The sequence below is a fragment of the Sturnira hondurensis genome, unplaced genomic scaffold, assembly GCF_014824575.4.
Source record: "Sturnira hondurensis isolate 20B ecotype Veracruz unplaced genomic scaffold, ASM1482457v3 Scaffold0004152, whole genome shotgun sequence".
Classification (NCBI taxonomy): Eukaryota; Metazoa; Chordata; class Mammalia; order Chiroptera; family Phyllostomidae; genus Sturnira; species Sturnira hondurensis.
The window spans coordinates 7,028,328-7,042,901 of NW_028076783.1; the positions used below are offsets into that span (position 1 = coordinate 7,028,328).

At 39.6% G+C, this 14,574-nt stretch overlaps 1 protein-coding gene across 9 annotated transcripts in view; it reads left to right on the forward strand.

The window, feature by feature from the left end:
- Positions 1-2,739: 2,739 nt before the first annotated feature.
- CSNK1A1 (casein kinase 1 alpha 1) overlaps positions 2,740-14,574 on the forward strand; it is a 42,632-nt gene continuing 30,797 nt past the window's right edge. For 4 of the 9 annotated variants that reach the window (XR_005066316.1, XM_037044942.1, XM_037044941.1 and 1 more), the window contains exons 1-2: positions 2,740-3,415; positions 4,027-4,133. Coding sequence is in view for 8 of the 9 variants with exons in the window: in XM_037044942.1 (XP_036900837.1) it covers positions 3,293-3,415; positions 4,027-4,133 (230 nt within the window). In the remaining variant the exon portion in view is untranslated. The remainder of the gene's footprint in view (positions 3,416-4,026; positions 4,134-14,574) is intronic. The other 5 variants (XM_037044947.1, XM_037044944.1, XM_037044948.1 and 2 more) reach the window with 3 other exon arrangements.

Consider the following 14,574-nt stretch of genomic DNA (forward strand, 5'->3'; position numbering starts at 1 on the left):
CCTAGCAGGGCACAACTGATTTGCGTGAAACCACTCTGTAAATTGGAATGCATTTTAAAATATTATTATTTATCTAGATGTGATATTTCCCTCAAAGTCTAACATCTTTATCCTATACTTTTGATTATATTTTTTAGTGAATTCATCTGATCCAAGAGTTAGGAATTGCATTTTGGCACATTTTAAAAGACTCCTGTCTTTACAATGAAGCTGATGCTGATTCAATAAGTACAGAATGACTTGTAACTTTAAAATAGCCACACCTAAAACAAGTAATTCTTCGACTGCTGAGACTGAAATTCACAACAAATGATACATGATTTTAGGGAAAAGGCTGAGTCATAATCGAAACCTAAAACCTTCATTTTCTATGTTAAAAACCCCAACTTTTGTCCTCTTTAAATCTCACAAATTTAAATCTTAAGATGGAATCACCTGGAATCAAATTTGAAAAGGCTATGACCACTCAGCATTCAGTGCTGGAATAGTGACTACAGCAGGCTGGAAACAAGAGGAGACACATCAAATATAGACACAAAACCATAGAATCTCGGCTGGAAGGGCTTCTAGAAGTCATTTAAACTAGTGAGTCCCAGAGAGTGGGATTTCAAAAGCTTATAAATATCTTTTTGAAAGAGGGCTGATAAAATGTCAGTTTAAGAAGAACATTTTTTAAAATGTCAACTTTAATTTTGCCAAATAAGGATGTTAACAAAACAGAGCTACCTACCATTAGCACCATTTTATAAAAGGGCTCTTTATGCCCTGGCCAGTGTGTCTCAGTTGCTTGGAGCATCGTCCTGTAAATTTAAAGGTCATGGGTTCAATTCCCAGTCAAGACACATGCCTAGGTTTCAGGTTCAGTCCCCAAGAGGCAACCAATTGATGTTTCTCTCTCACATTGATGTTTCTCTCCCTCTCTTTCTCCCACCCTTGCCCTCTCTCTAAAAAATCACTAAGCATGTCGTTATGTGAGGATAAAAAAGCAATAAATAAAAATACAAAAGGGCACTTTAATGACACAAAGGAAGATAAAAATCTCAGAATAAAATGCAATTTTAAATCAGATAAACAAAAGAAAAAATACATTACACTGCTCTTATTCTTCTACTATCTCTATGGAAACCTTTGTTAGACTTGCCCCTGTCCAAACACAGCCCTTGGGGCATCCCCAGTCTAATCTATGCCATGACTACTTCTACCCCTTCATCTCCAACCCAGCATTTGTATCATTGTACAAAGCTCCCTTTAAATGTCTATGTCACCCGTCTGTGGGGAGCTCCAAAAGCTGAGGAATCCGTTAAATTTTGGATGGCTTACACTTGTTTGTTTTTTAACAATCTAACAGCAGAAATGATCAAATAGGCCAAACATGCTTTAGAGTCACAAAAGGGGACATGTCCAAAAGTGCTGATTTGGGAGCCTGGTTTGGTAGTGCCTCCAAACTTCGAACTCAACGTTAGGAGAGTTTCTTCCCCTGTTTTCAAATTCCCAAAGACATTTAAACTAGGACTTTAATACAAACATTTAAGTCAGCATTACAGTAACGTGGAAGAATTTTAATTAAAGTATCTCCCAGGATAAACTCCATTACTAATTACTTCATCAGTTTTCAAAGTTATGGTTAAGTCCACATTTTTTTCCACTTCCATTTTAATGAAATTATTTGGAATAGATATTTTGTTTGTTTTTACAACAGGTTTGATTCATTCAGGATTAAACTCATTCAGCGGTGTTTGATTGGTATTAGATTCTAATATCAACCACGTTTTCCTACTACCAAAACCAATTTTTCCAGATCAAATTTTGTAAACCAAAATATGGCCAAGGTGTGATTCTGATACATTTTTAGCAAAACATTTTTCAAATGTTGTCAATTTTAATTTCCTAATAGTTATCTCTACCCTGTTTTTCAGGTCAATGCTGCAGTTTTCGACATACTAAGACATGATTCCTCGGGCAGGGGGTGGGGTTGGTGCGGGGTGGCGGGGGCATAGATTTAACAACTTTTACGTGTAGTTTTTTTTCACGGTTGCATATCTTATTTTCTGTTGACTATATCTGTAGTAGTACTAGGTTCTTCAGTGGGGCAAGACTAATCAGCCCTGCCAGCGGGTTGAATACGGGCTGCAAAGTAAAGGGTCGCTGGTTCAATTCCCAGTCAGGGTACATACCTGGGTTGCAAGCCAGGTCCCCAGTAGGGGCCATGTGACACGCAACCTCACATTGATGTTTCTCTCCCTACCTTCTCTAAATTAAATCCTTAACTTAAAAAAAAAAGACTAATCAGCTAGACTTTGCAAAAACGAAGAGTCCAGAACTAACCCAGCCAACTGGGTTAGTTGGGGCTGCTTTTCTCTTCCTCTCCACCAGAGGCAACAGCCTCTTTCAAAAAAGAAATTGGGCTGGAATAGGCCGGTCGCGGGGAGTGGCGGAAAGATCAAAGTTTAAAACCGCCTCGAGCAAAGGTCAATGCCCAGATCCAAGACCTGAAACTTCCGTCCTCCAAGAAAAATGAAAGTGACTCCTCTCTAACTGCTCTGGATGCCTGGGGTCGCAGGGGCCTTTCACAGACTGGGCGTATCCGAGGGGAGGGACAAACAAGCAGCAACAGTAGAAAAGCTTACGACCGGAAATGGAAATGTGACCGGGTATGGGGGGGGCGGGGGTGAGGCGAGGCGGCGAAGCGCCTGCGCAATGAGCAGGGCTGCAGTGCGCAGGAGCATTTGGGCGGTGACGAGATGACGCTCGGAGCGTGGGCCGCGACATCCGCCTGTCGTGTTTCGCCCTCCTCGCTGCCGACCCTCCGGGGCTAGCGCCTGAGATCCCTTTCCCAGAGTGCTGTGCGCCGTGAAGAAGCGGCTCCCGGGGACTGGGGGCATTTTGCGTTGGCTGGAGCTGGAGTAACAAGATGGCGGCGTCAGCGGAGTGATAGGGGTCCCTCCGGGCGGGAGCCGGCGGCAGTGGTGGCAAGGGTATCACCGCCCTAACTCACTGCGCCCATTTTCCAGCCGGCGACGTCGCCGCGAAAGCGTGGCACCGGCGGCGGCCCAGAAACAAAGTGGCCGAGCCTGGGAACCGCGAGACCCCCTCACAAACTGCGTCCTGACCAAAAAAACAATCTGACTGAGCGGCGGTGACCAGGTTCCCCTTGGCGGATTCTGGGGCCCTGTGACGCCAAAAGCCAACGTTTTCCGTTTCCTCCCGCCCTCCTCCGCAGCCTTGCTCAGTCCTCCGTCCTCTTGTAAGAGGTGTCGGGGCTTGGCCCCAGCCTCTGTCTTCGTCTCTCAGGATGGCGAGCAGCAGCGGCTCCAAGGCCGAATTCATTGTCGGAGGAAAATATAAACTGGTACGGAAGATCGGGTCTGGCTCCTTCGGGGACATCTATCTGGCGATCAACATCACCAATGGCGAGGTAATCACCCGGGGTGGGGTTCACGACTACGCTGTTCCCTTCCTCTCCCCACACCCATCCCCGACCACTGCTCGGGCGGTTTCCCACCAAACGCACTGAGGAGTCCAGAGGAGCCAGTTTTCTTGGCTTAGGAACCTCTCTCACGCTCTTTCCCTAAAAGGGAAAGAACATGATAGAAAGCACGGATAAACTAGGAAGTTTCCCAGATCCCTAAGAATGTACCGTAATCTAACTTTTTTGTAACCGTCGTTTAAGGTGAAAACGGCAGAATCCTATTTTTATGACCCGCCCTCCCAGTTTACATATATATGTGTGTCCATCCTACTGGGCTTCTTGTTTCAATTAGGACAGTTTCCGATCGCCTGATTTCTTCATAATCCCTCATTACGTTTTCTGGATGAATTATTTTCCTGCACTTTAGAGGACGTGCTGATTCCGTCACTACCTCCTACCCTCTGAGGCTGGAGCCTTCTTTTGTAATTACAAAGAGAGCTTTCTCTTCCCAGCCTCTCACTTTCTGGTCGCCAGTCGGAGCTTCGCTAACATCTCCCCTCCCAAGTGACATTGACTCCACAGATGTTGATACCATTAAACCCCTCTTTCCCCTGCAGGAAGTGGCAGTGAAGCTAGAGTCCCAGAAGGCCAGGCATCCCCAGTTGCTGTACGAGAGCAAACTCTATAAGATCCTTCAGGGTGGGGTCGGCATCCCCCACATACGGTAAGAACCCGCGAGCACTCAGGCGATGCTCCGAGGGAAGTATGGAACGGGGAAATGGGCAGAGGCCGGGAACAAGACCGCCTGCAACCCGGCTGGGTGTACTATTACCTGGGCTGCCTTTGGCCGGTGGTTTCCTTTGAACCGTAAGTCCCCACCATCACTCAGTGAATTTCAGTTTGCCAACTTAGTTTAGAATTTCAGTGTCACACGCTCCGTTTAGCTTCCGACGCTCTTCCCGAGGCTTTCCTTTGCATTGCCTGCAGGTCATCTTTGACCCCTACCCGGAAGGGTTGGCAGCCGCTTTCTTTACGTCGGGCGCCTCTGATGTCCTTAGGTGTGTCCGGCGGAGTGGATTTGAAGGGGCCGAAGTGGTCGGCCCCGTCGGTTCGGGGTGCTATTGGAGCTGGCTTGGGAAATGGCTGCTCTTTTGTTGTGTTTTTGTTCCAACATGTCTTCCTCCTCCGCTTAGAAAATGGCGGAACGACGTGACTCAACCGCATTTTCCTGCCTTTTTCTCTGCTTGGGTTCACGAGGGAAGCTTCCTTGATTCCCCCTTTAGCAGCCCTGAGTGGATTAGACCTATGAGAAGAAGAATATAGCTGCAGGGAGTGATGGGGTCCAAGGAAGGAGATGTTACAATGACAGTCTGATCTTTGCAACAGATGCGACATGAAATTATTGAATTATACCATGCAGAATCCTTCAGATTCCTTTTAAAGGTGTTAATTACCCTTCCAAGTATGGCATGGTTGGCTACACTGCAGTCTGTGTACTAAATTTTTATGGATAATAGCAAAGACAGTTTGCTGCACCAGGTTGAAATTGACTCGGATTTCAGATGTATTAAAAGAAAGTGGAATAGCGATATCACAGTTTGATAAGTAACTTTAACCTGTTGAGTTACTTGGTCAGTAACTTGTCAGTCACATCAGGGAAATTGTGGCTTTATGGGGGCAGTGTGAAGGCAAGTACAATAGTAATGTTAGAGTTAATGATAATGAGGTAGTCTGGGTTCTTTGAAATGTTTTAAAGGGTTTTAGAATAGTTTAACTTTAGAGATTAAAGAGTCTTTTCCTAGAAAAGAGTAAAATACAGCTTTAAACCCACCGGTTTTCCAAAATAACTCAAATATCCAGAGAGATAGCCTCTTTCCAATCTACTATAGCCTCTCTCCATTCCAATTTCTATTTCTCGAATCTTGAATTAAAGACTAGATTACATATATTCATTCTCATATAGAAACAGTAACACTATCCTTAAACAATTTCCAATGCTGTAGACATTTTAAACAAATTGAATGATAAAATATTCCGTTAGTTGTAAGTGAAAGTAAAATATGATTGATTCCCTTCCCTTTAAAAACAAAGACAAAAAAAACAATTTCGTGGGAAAATAAATTTGTTGTTATGAAAGAATGAAAATTCTGATCAAACTACCTAGTTCTGTCTGTTCTCAAAGAAATTGTTGACTGCAGTAGCCTAAAAGTGGAAGACTCTTTTACCTTTGCATGTAATCTGTCCATCCCTGGCCCCACTAATTTGCTTTTTCATCCCTAGTTTTTTGTAGAATTTCACATAAATGCAATCATATGATGTAATGTTTGTGTTTGGCTTCTCGCTTAGCGTAATGATTTTTAGAGTCATCCATGTTGGGAGATTTTATAAATTTCACAAATTATTTGCATTAAGCAAAAAAAAAAAAAAAAGCATCTGGTGTTTTCAGTGCTAACCCCAAATTAAATACATGCCCTTTTATCCAGTAGCTTTTATTTAAGGACAACGCTGATGCATACCAACAAGGGCAATAGTTAATATACTTAATAATGGATAAAGGAAATCCACTTGTGAACAAAATAATAGGCGTCTATTATTAATAAGTTGTGTGCAGAGTCGTGGTAGTTAGCAATATAAACTGTCTGTGGGTGGAGCTGAAGAGGCGATAACCCTGGCATTCAAGTTAAGGTTTTCTGGGAGAGGAGATGGGATTTCAGCATCTGGCTCGGAGGAAGAGAGCTTGGTGAACTGGTTGGAGCAGGCAGGCATCCAAGAACAGAGTGTGGCTTATGGGAGTAGTCTCAGGCCCAATGTAGTAATTGGATGAAGGCAGGGAATGAGTAAATTTGTTTTAAGAGTGGTGGAGTTGGTACATAGACACAAAAGTGGTTCATTAGTTTTTTTAAGTGTGAGAGTTCGGTCACTGAGGCAGAAAGGGTAAGAAAGACTTACATGAGTCTTTATTTGGGTGGCAACATATTCCCCATCCCCTCAGTTTGTTCCCCACTGCTTCCAAAACACTGAGACATCATGTTCATATTCAGGAAATATTTGTTTGATAAATGAAATTGACTTCAGCTGGATTAAGTAAGACAATCTACATGTTATGCATTGTTTTAGAAGTGTTGCAACTAATTTTAAAAATTTGGATTTTGCTGCATTTACACCTATTCCAGGCCCTCTCTGCCTGTTTTCTTTAATATACTTTGAAATATCCTTTATCTGACCTATACAGCAGACCTGGCTGATCAGGTCCTTACATAGAATCCAGTGTAAAGAGCAAGAATGAGAGGATGATGGTGTCTCATATTTTTAAGAAACTAAAGTTCTTGGACCTTGAGAATTGGCCTCTGGGAACTCAATTAAAATTAGTGTATTTCTGTTACAACCCTCCCTTTCTTTGTGACACTCTGAATTAATGTTTTCTAAAGAAACAATTATGGTATAGCTCTAGATCAGCTGTGTGATATTGACTGAGTGACCTGGGGTCCTAAGTCCCTTAACTTCTTTGGGCCTATAATTTTCCTCATCTATGAAATAAAAAGAGCCCTGGCTGGTGTGGCTCAGTGGATTGAGTGCTGGCCTGTGAACAGAAAGGTTGCTGGTTCGATTCCCAGTTAGGGCACATGCCTGGATTGTAGGCCAGGTCCCCAGTTGGGGGCTAGTGAGAGAGCTGCTCAATGTTTCTCTTAAACATTGCTGTTTCTTCCTCTTTCATTCTCCCTCTCTCTAAAAAAATACATAAAATCTTTTTTTAAAAAAGAATGTTACCAACTTAGATATTTTCTAATTCCTTTGGAGTGGGAGAGTGCTAGACAGAAAGGTTTAGATTTTCCTACTTAACTGGAAAAAATTTTGCGTGTGAGCATTTTCCTGGGGATTTGTTTGAGTAAGTGTCCCTACTGAGAGTCATTGGCCTAGTTGATACCAAAAGTTTTAGTTTGGAAATTTTAAGACTTGTTTTCAGATAGTACCTAGAAAGCTACATTGAACATCACAGTTAAGTGTCTTGTTTAGATGATATCTTTGACTGTTGCTTAATTGAGACACCACTCAAGATTCTGGAAAATGGCATCTCCATCAGGTAAACCATAGGTTATCATTTAGAAGGAAGTAAATTAGTGGGGTCTACTTTATAAGGAAATCATGAATAAAGAAGTTGGGAGAGACAGGAGAATTGTTGTTACCTTGTTTTTTAACTATTTTTTTGCCCTCTGAATGTCAAGTATTATAGAAAATGTTTTTAAAGTACTAGTTAATCCTTACTCTTCAGTGTTAAAAGCAGCTTAAATTTTAATCTTTGCTTTTTGGCATTGAGGATATATCCTGTAAATAAGTCCTACTGCTGTTATCCGAGAACAAAGGTGACATTTGTACTGGGTATGTCTTTATTAGGAAGATCACTGGATACACGAGAAATGTGATTTTAACTCCTAGGGTAACTGAATCCAAAGCATACTAAAGATGTTTAATATTGGCTTCTAATAGCTTCTAGTTATGGAATGAGGTAATGATGCTTAGGTAGCATTTTTGAGCTGGATGAAACCTAAGAGGTATAGCCCAACACTTCATAATACAAAATAGACTCTTGACTTTAGAGTCTCCTAACTCTGAATTTTCCTGTGAACCATTTCACCTTACATCAAGGTCAGATCATGCCCCCATGTGTGCCCTGCACCTTTTCATTTGAAGCTGCAGAGCCATACTTTGCCTCCTAATTTACTTTAACTAGCTGCTTATAATTCTTATTCTCCAATTAGAACCCATGGATTGTAGGGTGAGAACATTTGTTAGATGTTATTAATTTGTATTTAAAATTTGAGTATATACTTGTGAACTCTTGTAGTAGAGTACATGGATTTTACTACCTTGCTTTATTTTTAGATCTGTATCATTTTATTTCAAAGTATATTTAAGCAACATTTTCTCATTATTAATGTTTATAGTTAGAACTTTAATGTCAAGAACTCTTTAAAAAGCTAGAATTTGAAGCACTGTTATAAATTGCATCTTTTATGCTTATTCTGTTAATATTAAAAATCAGTCCTTGCGCTTAAAGTTTTTTCTGCAGTTAAGTTAGTACCTTAATAGCTTTCATAATATAAATGATTACCTAGTTTATATGTTGCGTTTGTTACTGTTTTTGTTTCCAGTACTGTCACAGGTGGTTCTTGAAATTTTGAATGACCAGTAATCATATAATGTGGACAAATGCATATCGTAATGGGATTTTTAAAAAATGAGATGCAGTGAAATGGACAGTTTTTAATGTGCCATTGAGTCAGTGTGAACAAATGCTTGCACTGGTATAATCCACAGTCCCTGTTGGGATAAAGAGTATTTGGTTTTTTAACAAAGTGATAATCTTAGGCAAGCAGCATTCTGTGACAACATAGGTTCTTTTTCTTTTTTCTTAATTGGCCTTTTGGATTATGGTTACATACTACTTTTTCTGGATTTAATGTTACTAATCTCTGCATGACTACAGGTTAGTAGTCTGCTTATTGCCATGAAGTACACTATTAGATTCATCTAATAAAATAACCAGGTGGGGGTAATGAATACTTTAGTGGCAGTTGAGCTCTTCACCTGGTTCTCTATTGAAGGACTAAAATACTGTTTTTTCCTTATGTGTAAGCTGTCATTGGGATATGTTGTTTTAAAGGGGACTTTGGAAGTGCTGTACAAAAAGGTTTAGCTGGAGAGTACATTCCGATCCTTAACATAAAGGGAAATGGAAAAGTTACAATGAGAGTTAGGATTCGACTGGGATTCACATCACACATCTATATGTGATGTCATATAGATGTGAACCTGGAATGAATTCTATAATTTGTAATGTCAGTTTTCATTTATAAAAAGGGGTTTTGTAAGATCTGCTAGGTCTTAAGTTTTTTAATGCATTATATAGACTGATGGGATCATAAGATAAAATATGGCTCCCATTCTCTGATATAGTAATGATTTCGTTCTGACTTTAATATAAAGTTGCCTTTTATTCATAACATTGATACATGCTATTCAAATAAGTGGGTGGTTGGTTGAATTCAGTGTGGCTAAACATTTCTTTTTATTATCTACATGCAAGAAAAAAAATAGTTGACCATTATTCAGGCATTGTACCTGGTCTCATTTAATCATTATAACAGTCCTCTGAAGTTGGGTTTTCATATAAATTGTATGAGTCAGAGTGGTTAATTGCCTAAAGTCACAGAGCTCATATGTTATTTGAATAGATCTTACTGCTTCTTTCAGATCTATTGGCAGTTCTCAAACTTGGCTGCACATCAGAGAACTGATGAAGATTGAAGATTTATTTTTATTTTTTAAGATTTTATTCATTTATCTTTAGAGGGGAAGGGAAGGAGAGAGGGAGAGAAATATCAATGTATGATTGCCTCTCCTGTGTCCCCTGCTAGGAACTGGCCTGCAACCCAGGCATGTGCCCTGACTGGGAATGGAACCATGATCCCTTAGTTTTCAGGCCCGCGCTCAATCCACTGAGCTACTACACCAGCCAGGGCTAAGAACTTGAAAAATTTTGATGCCTGGTTTCTAACTAACCTGAGATTTAATTGGTTTGGAGTATAATGTAGTCATCACAAGTTACAACAGCTTTGGGTGGTTGTTTCTGATGTACAGCAAAGTTTAGAAACCAGTGTACTGTACTATATTTCTGAGATTAATAATAGTGCTTCCCTGTCCATACTCAACCAACCCCTATCTTTTCCTAGAAGTACAATTTGATAAGGTTGGATTTTTACTTACCTACTATGAATTGAGAGGTTTAATTCAGGAAATCCTATACTAGGAAACATGGTACTGGAAAGTACACTGTAATCTCATAGAGTCAAGTGCTTTGATTTCTGAAAACCAGTATGTGGAATCATTTTCCTGTTCACTTCTCAGATGCATTCCTACAGGAAAGCTTTCAAGAAACTCCTTGAGGGAAAGAACCATGTCTTGCTGATGGAAGTATCTTTTATATTTCTTAGAATAATGTTGGCTAAAAAGAAGGCATGATCCATAATAAGGAAATTCTGCTTTTATTTTTATCTCTGTGCATTTACTTTTTTTAATGGAGATCTGTAGGAAGTTACGGCTTATGCACATTTATAGAATTTTAGGAGTACCTGATGCATGCATAGTTAATTTCTCAGTCCCTCTTGGGAATATTCATCATCTCTATAGTACTTACTGTGTCTTAAATATTCAGCTGAGCTCACTAACTCGCAGCCAGTTTACAAATGGAAATACAGCTGTACTAGCTTATTTAGCTTTCAATTCTGGTATGAAAACCCTACCATATTATTAAATGCTAATGTCCATTAATTTCACAGTAAAGGCTTGCTATTGTGGGCATAGTTGGCTTAGGTATCTGTTAGCATCTTAGTGGTGTTGGCTGTTTGGAATTTATTTTGGCTCTAGTTCAGCAACATTAGGAAGTTCATTTCACTACACTGAAGGTGTTGAGGGGGTGGGTCAAAAAATAACTTATTCTCACCTTCTAAGTTGTTCTATCTGAGCTAATAATGTACCTTGGGACAAAATGTTCAAAACTGTGGATGTATACACAAGGGTGCCAGAAAAATGTGACATCCAGAGATACGAGATACATTGGGTAGTTGAGATTTTATATATGCCATTTTGGACAAAGAAGAAAAGGGGGCTGGGGCCTAGCAATTTAAAACCCACAGTTTGCAGGTAGATAAGAGAGAGCAAAGGTGTAGATAAAGAATCTGTAGATAAACAGATTCTTGCTGGCCACCCAGAAACAATGATACACAGAAGAAAGTTCAGACAGGCTTTGCTAGATTTCTCCCAGTCTGCTACGTTTTATATTATTATGTTAAGTCACTGTTCCCTTTCCTTTGAGCAGGATCTTTCTTTCTAAACTTTTTAATTTATTGACTTGAGAGAGAGAGAGAAAGAAATATCAGTTTGTTGTTCCACTTAGTTACACATTTGGTTTCCCTCACACACTTTAATGTCCTTAAGGTAGATTTTTATGAAAAGGACATGTTGAGCTTAAAGTGATATGGTATCCCAAGTTTAACTCTTACATAGTCAAGTTAGTATCAGAAAATACAGAGCTAAACTTAAGCCAGGGAATTAGGACCAGGGATAGATCTGAGCAAGATCAGTATAGAAGTGATAGTGGAGAAAGTAAGTTGAGGATGAGGACTGAACCCTTTGATGGAAATTCAAAGTTAAGCAAGTAAGAGAAGAGAATTGGGATAATGGGCTGTTGGAGTCAAAAAGAAGACAATTTTTTAAAGATTATTTACTTTCTAGAGAGAGGGGGAAGAAGGAAAAAGAGGTAGAAAAACGGCGATATTTTTCAATCAATCAGTTGCTTCTCACCCGCCCCCAGCTGGGGAACCTGGGCCACAACCCAGGCATGTGCCCTGCCTGGGAATCAAACCTGTGATCTTTCAGTTTGCAAGCTGGTGCTGAATCCACTGAACCATACCAGCCAGGGCAAAAGAAGGTAGTTTTTAGGAAGAGGTAATATACATTCAAGAGACAGACAAGAAATGAGATTTTTAAAGGGTTTGGGGTTTCACTGTAATGAAGTCCCGTACATAATGATGTTTAGTAAATAACTGTTGACTCAAGGATATGGTCTGAGGGTGGGGGTTGAGTATATAAAATTAAAGAATAACCTAACACAGGCCAGATTTTGAAGTTCCTCATATGTGTGTGTGTGTGTGTGTGTGTGTGTGTAACTTTTCCTATTTTGGAAGATGGTGGGGTAGAGGCATTGGTTTTCACAGCAGAGGAATGGCTCCATGAACCCATGGGGGAACTACTGGAAATGGTAGTTCCTTCCTAAAGTATTTAGGAAGGTAACACAACAATCAGGCATCTTTCAAAATTTAGCTGAGATGCTAACTTTTCTCGGAAACTTTCCTTTTTATTTTCCCTGAATAAATTGCTCCTTTCTCTATATTTTGTAACTTTATTGTTGCTTTTATATTGCTTTTATCATTGATCTGTTCTCCTAAACCTTAAGATGCCTATAGAACTTCAGCTGCAGAATCAGCTACATAATAAGTGCTTAATAAATATTCAGACCGGAGGAGCAGATTTTGGGGGAAAATTTTTACGGTTTTATTGAGATTATATACATAAAGCTTCATCTATTTCAAGTGTATGCTTTATTGCCTTTTAGGTTAGGTACACAGTTGTGTAACCACCATAATCTGGTTTTAGAATATTTTCATTATCCCTAAAAGAAACTTTGAGCCCATTAACAGTCAGTCTCCATATTCTGCCAGCTCTGTACAACCCTTCTGTCTCTGTGTACGTATTTGCCTGTTAGAAAAGACTTGACCAAGCCTTCATAATTAGTATAGTGAAAATTGTAAGTATACTGTCCATTTCTTAGTGGGAATGATATTTTAATACTTCTGTCCCCTTGAAGCGCTTGGGTCTCCAGACGCTGTTTCCAGTGCTCCCACTACCAGTGTTAGAGCATTGACAACAAAGACTGACAAAAATCAGATAACTTGTGATCTTTGAAATATAATTTTGGGTAGTATGATGAGCATGATAACCATTTTACTGTGAATCAAGAAAAAAATGAGAGTAAGATGGTGGATGTAAACTAGGTTTTAACAAGTTAATTCATAAAGGAGAAAATAAGGTGATCTTGTTTCACTATGTATCGGCCATGGTGGCTGCTGCCTACTTCCTGTTTCTTGCAAGTGCCAAGCCTCATGTAGGTTCCTAACCCTCACCTACCCATCTTGCTTTTTTTTGTTTGTTTTCTTACTCAACATATATATTGAATGGATAAGTGAACAGGAGCTTTAGTAGTGTACAGTGATATGTGTCACAGCATGTTTTTGTGTTTTTATAAGGAACATTAATATTTATCTTTGAAGGTAGAGGGCAAGCAAAGAACAAGGAGACTGAGAAATGAGAATGTTGCAGCATAATTAAAGGATCTTAGGGGTTATATATTGTGAGCATAGGATTAGAAGGGTCAGGATGAAGGAGAAAGATGAATCATTCTAGTTGAGAGTGTTCTGTGCAAAAGCATAGATAGCACATGATGCCCAAATTTTAGGTTTTATTCTGCAGTCTATTTAAGTACCTTAAAAATCAGTTTAGAACATGGATTTCTAACATGATATCCTCACCCCCACTTTCCAAGAGGTCGTTGAATTTGGATAGGGAAAAATGTACATCTTATTTTTTATAACTCTAGCTAAATCTGTTATTTCTATTATAAATGTATGCAAGAAACCCCAGCTAAGCATACTTGTGGCTTTGTGTCACCAGTACAAATCACAGATATTTTCATGCCACATTGTCAGGAGTATCTCAAAACATTGTTTATAGTCATCACTACTTCAAAATTATAGTACTCATTAGATCTGCCCCCTATATTTTATTATTTAGCGCATTAATAAATTGCAATTGTATTACTATATCAAAATAGATTTTTAAGTAATTTATAGTAGCTGGGTTTCCATAGGTTCCCTTTATAATTCTGTTTATTTTACTTTATGCATTTAAAACATTCTGAGAAAGGGATCTGTAGGCTTCATCAGGCAATGAAAGTGGGGGCAGAGGTCCATGGCACTCAAAAGATTGAGAGCTCTTAGTGTAAGGTCAGTTGCTCCAACCCTCACAACACAACTTCTTAGTAGTTGTGACTTAAATACATATGATGCAGGATTGGTCTCAGTTGGTGGAGTTCCAGTATTTCTTTCCTTTCCCTTCCTAGTCTTGTTCAATTTTAAGTGAGTATTTCGTGCTTGTTAATGTCTCTCCAGAAGTGTGGGACTATGAAAGGGAGAAAATCAGCTAGTTACAAAAATTGAACAGCCCTGACCAGTGTGGCTCAGTTGGTTGGGTGTCATCCCACAAAGCAAAAGGTCACTGATTGATTCCTGGTCAGGGCATGTATAGGAGGTAAAAAACCAAGGGTAGAAAACCAGGAGTTAACTCACATTTAGACTGAATCAAAACGTTGTTGAACCTGCCTTGCATTATTGGTTATATTTTCATGATGGGTGTTGTTAATAAGATAGAGCTTAAAAAGTATTGGTAGGTAAAGGTTATAGTGTCTAAGACTCAAGTTCATACATCTTTGCAGCTTTGAGAAGTAATCAACAAATGACTGCAGCACCAGAAGGCCTGGTGATTTTAGAGAC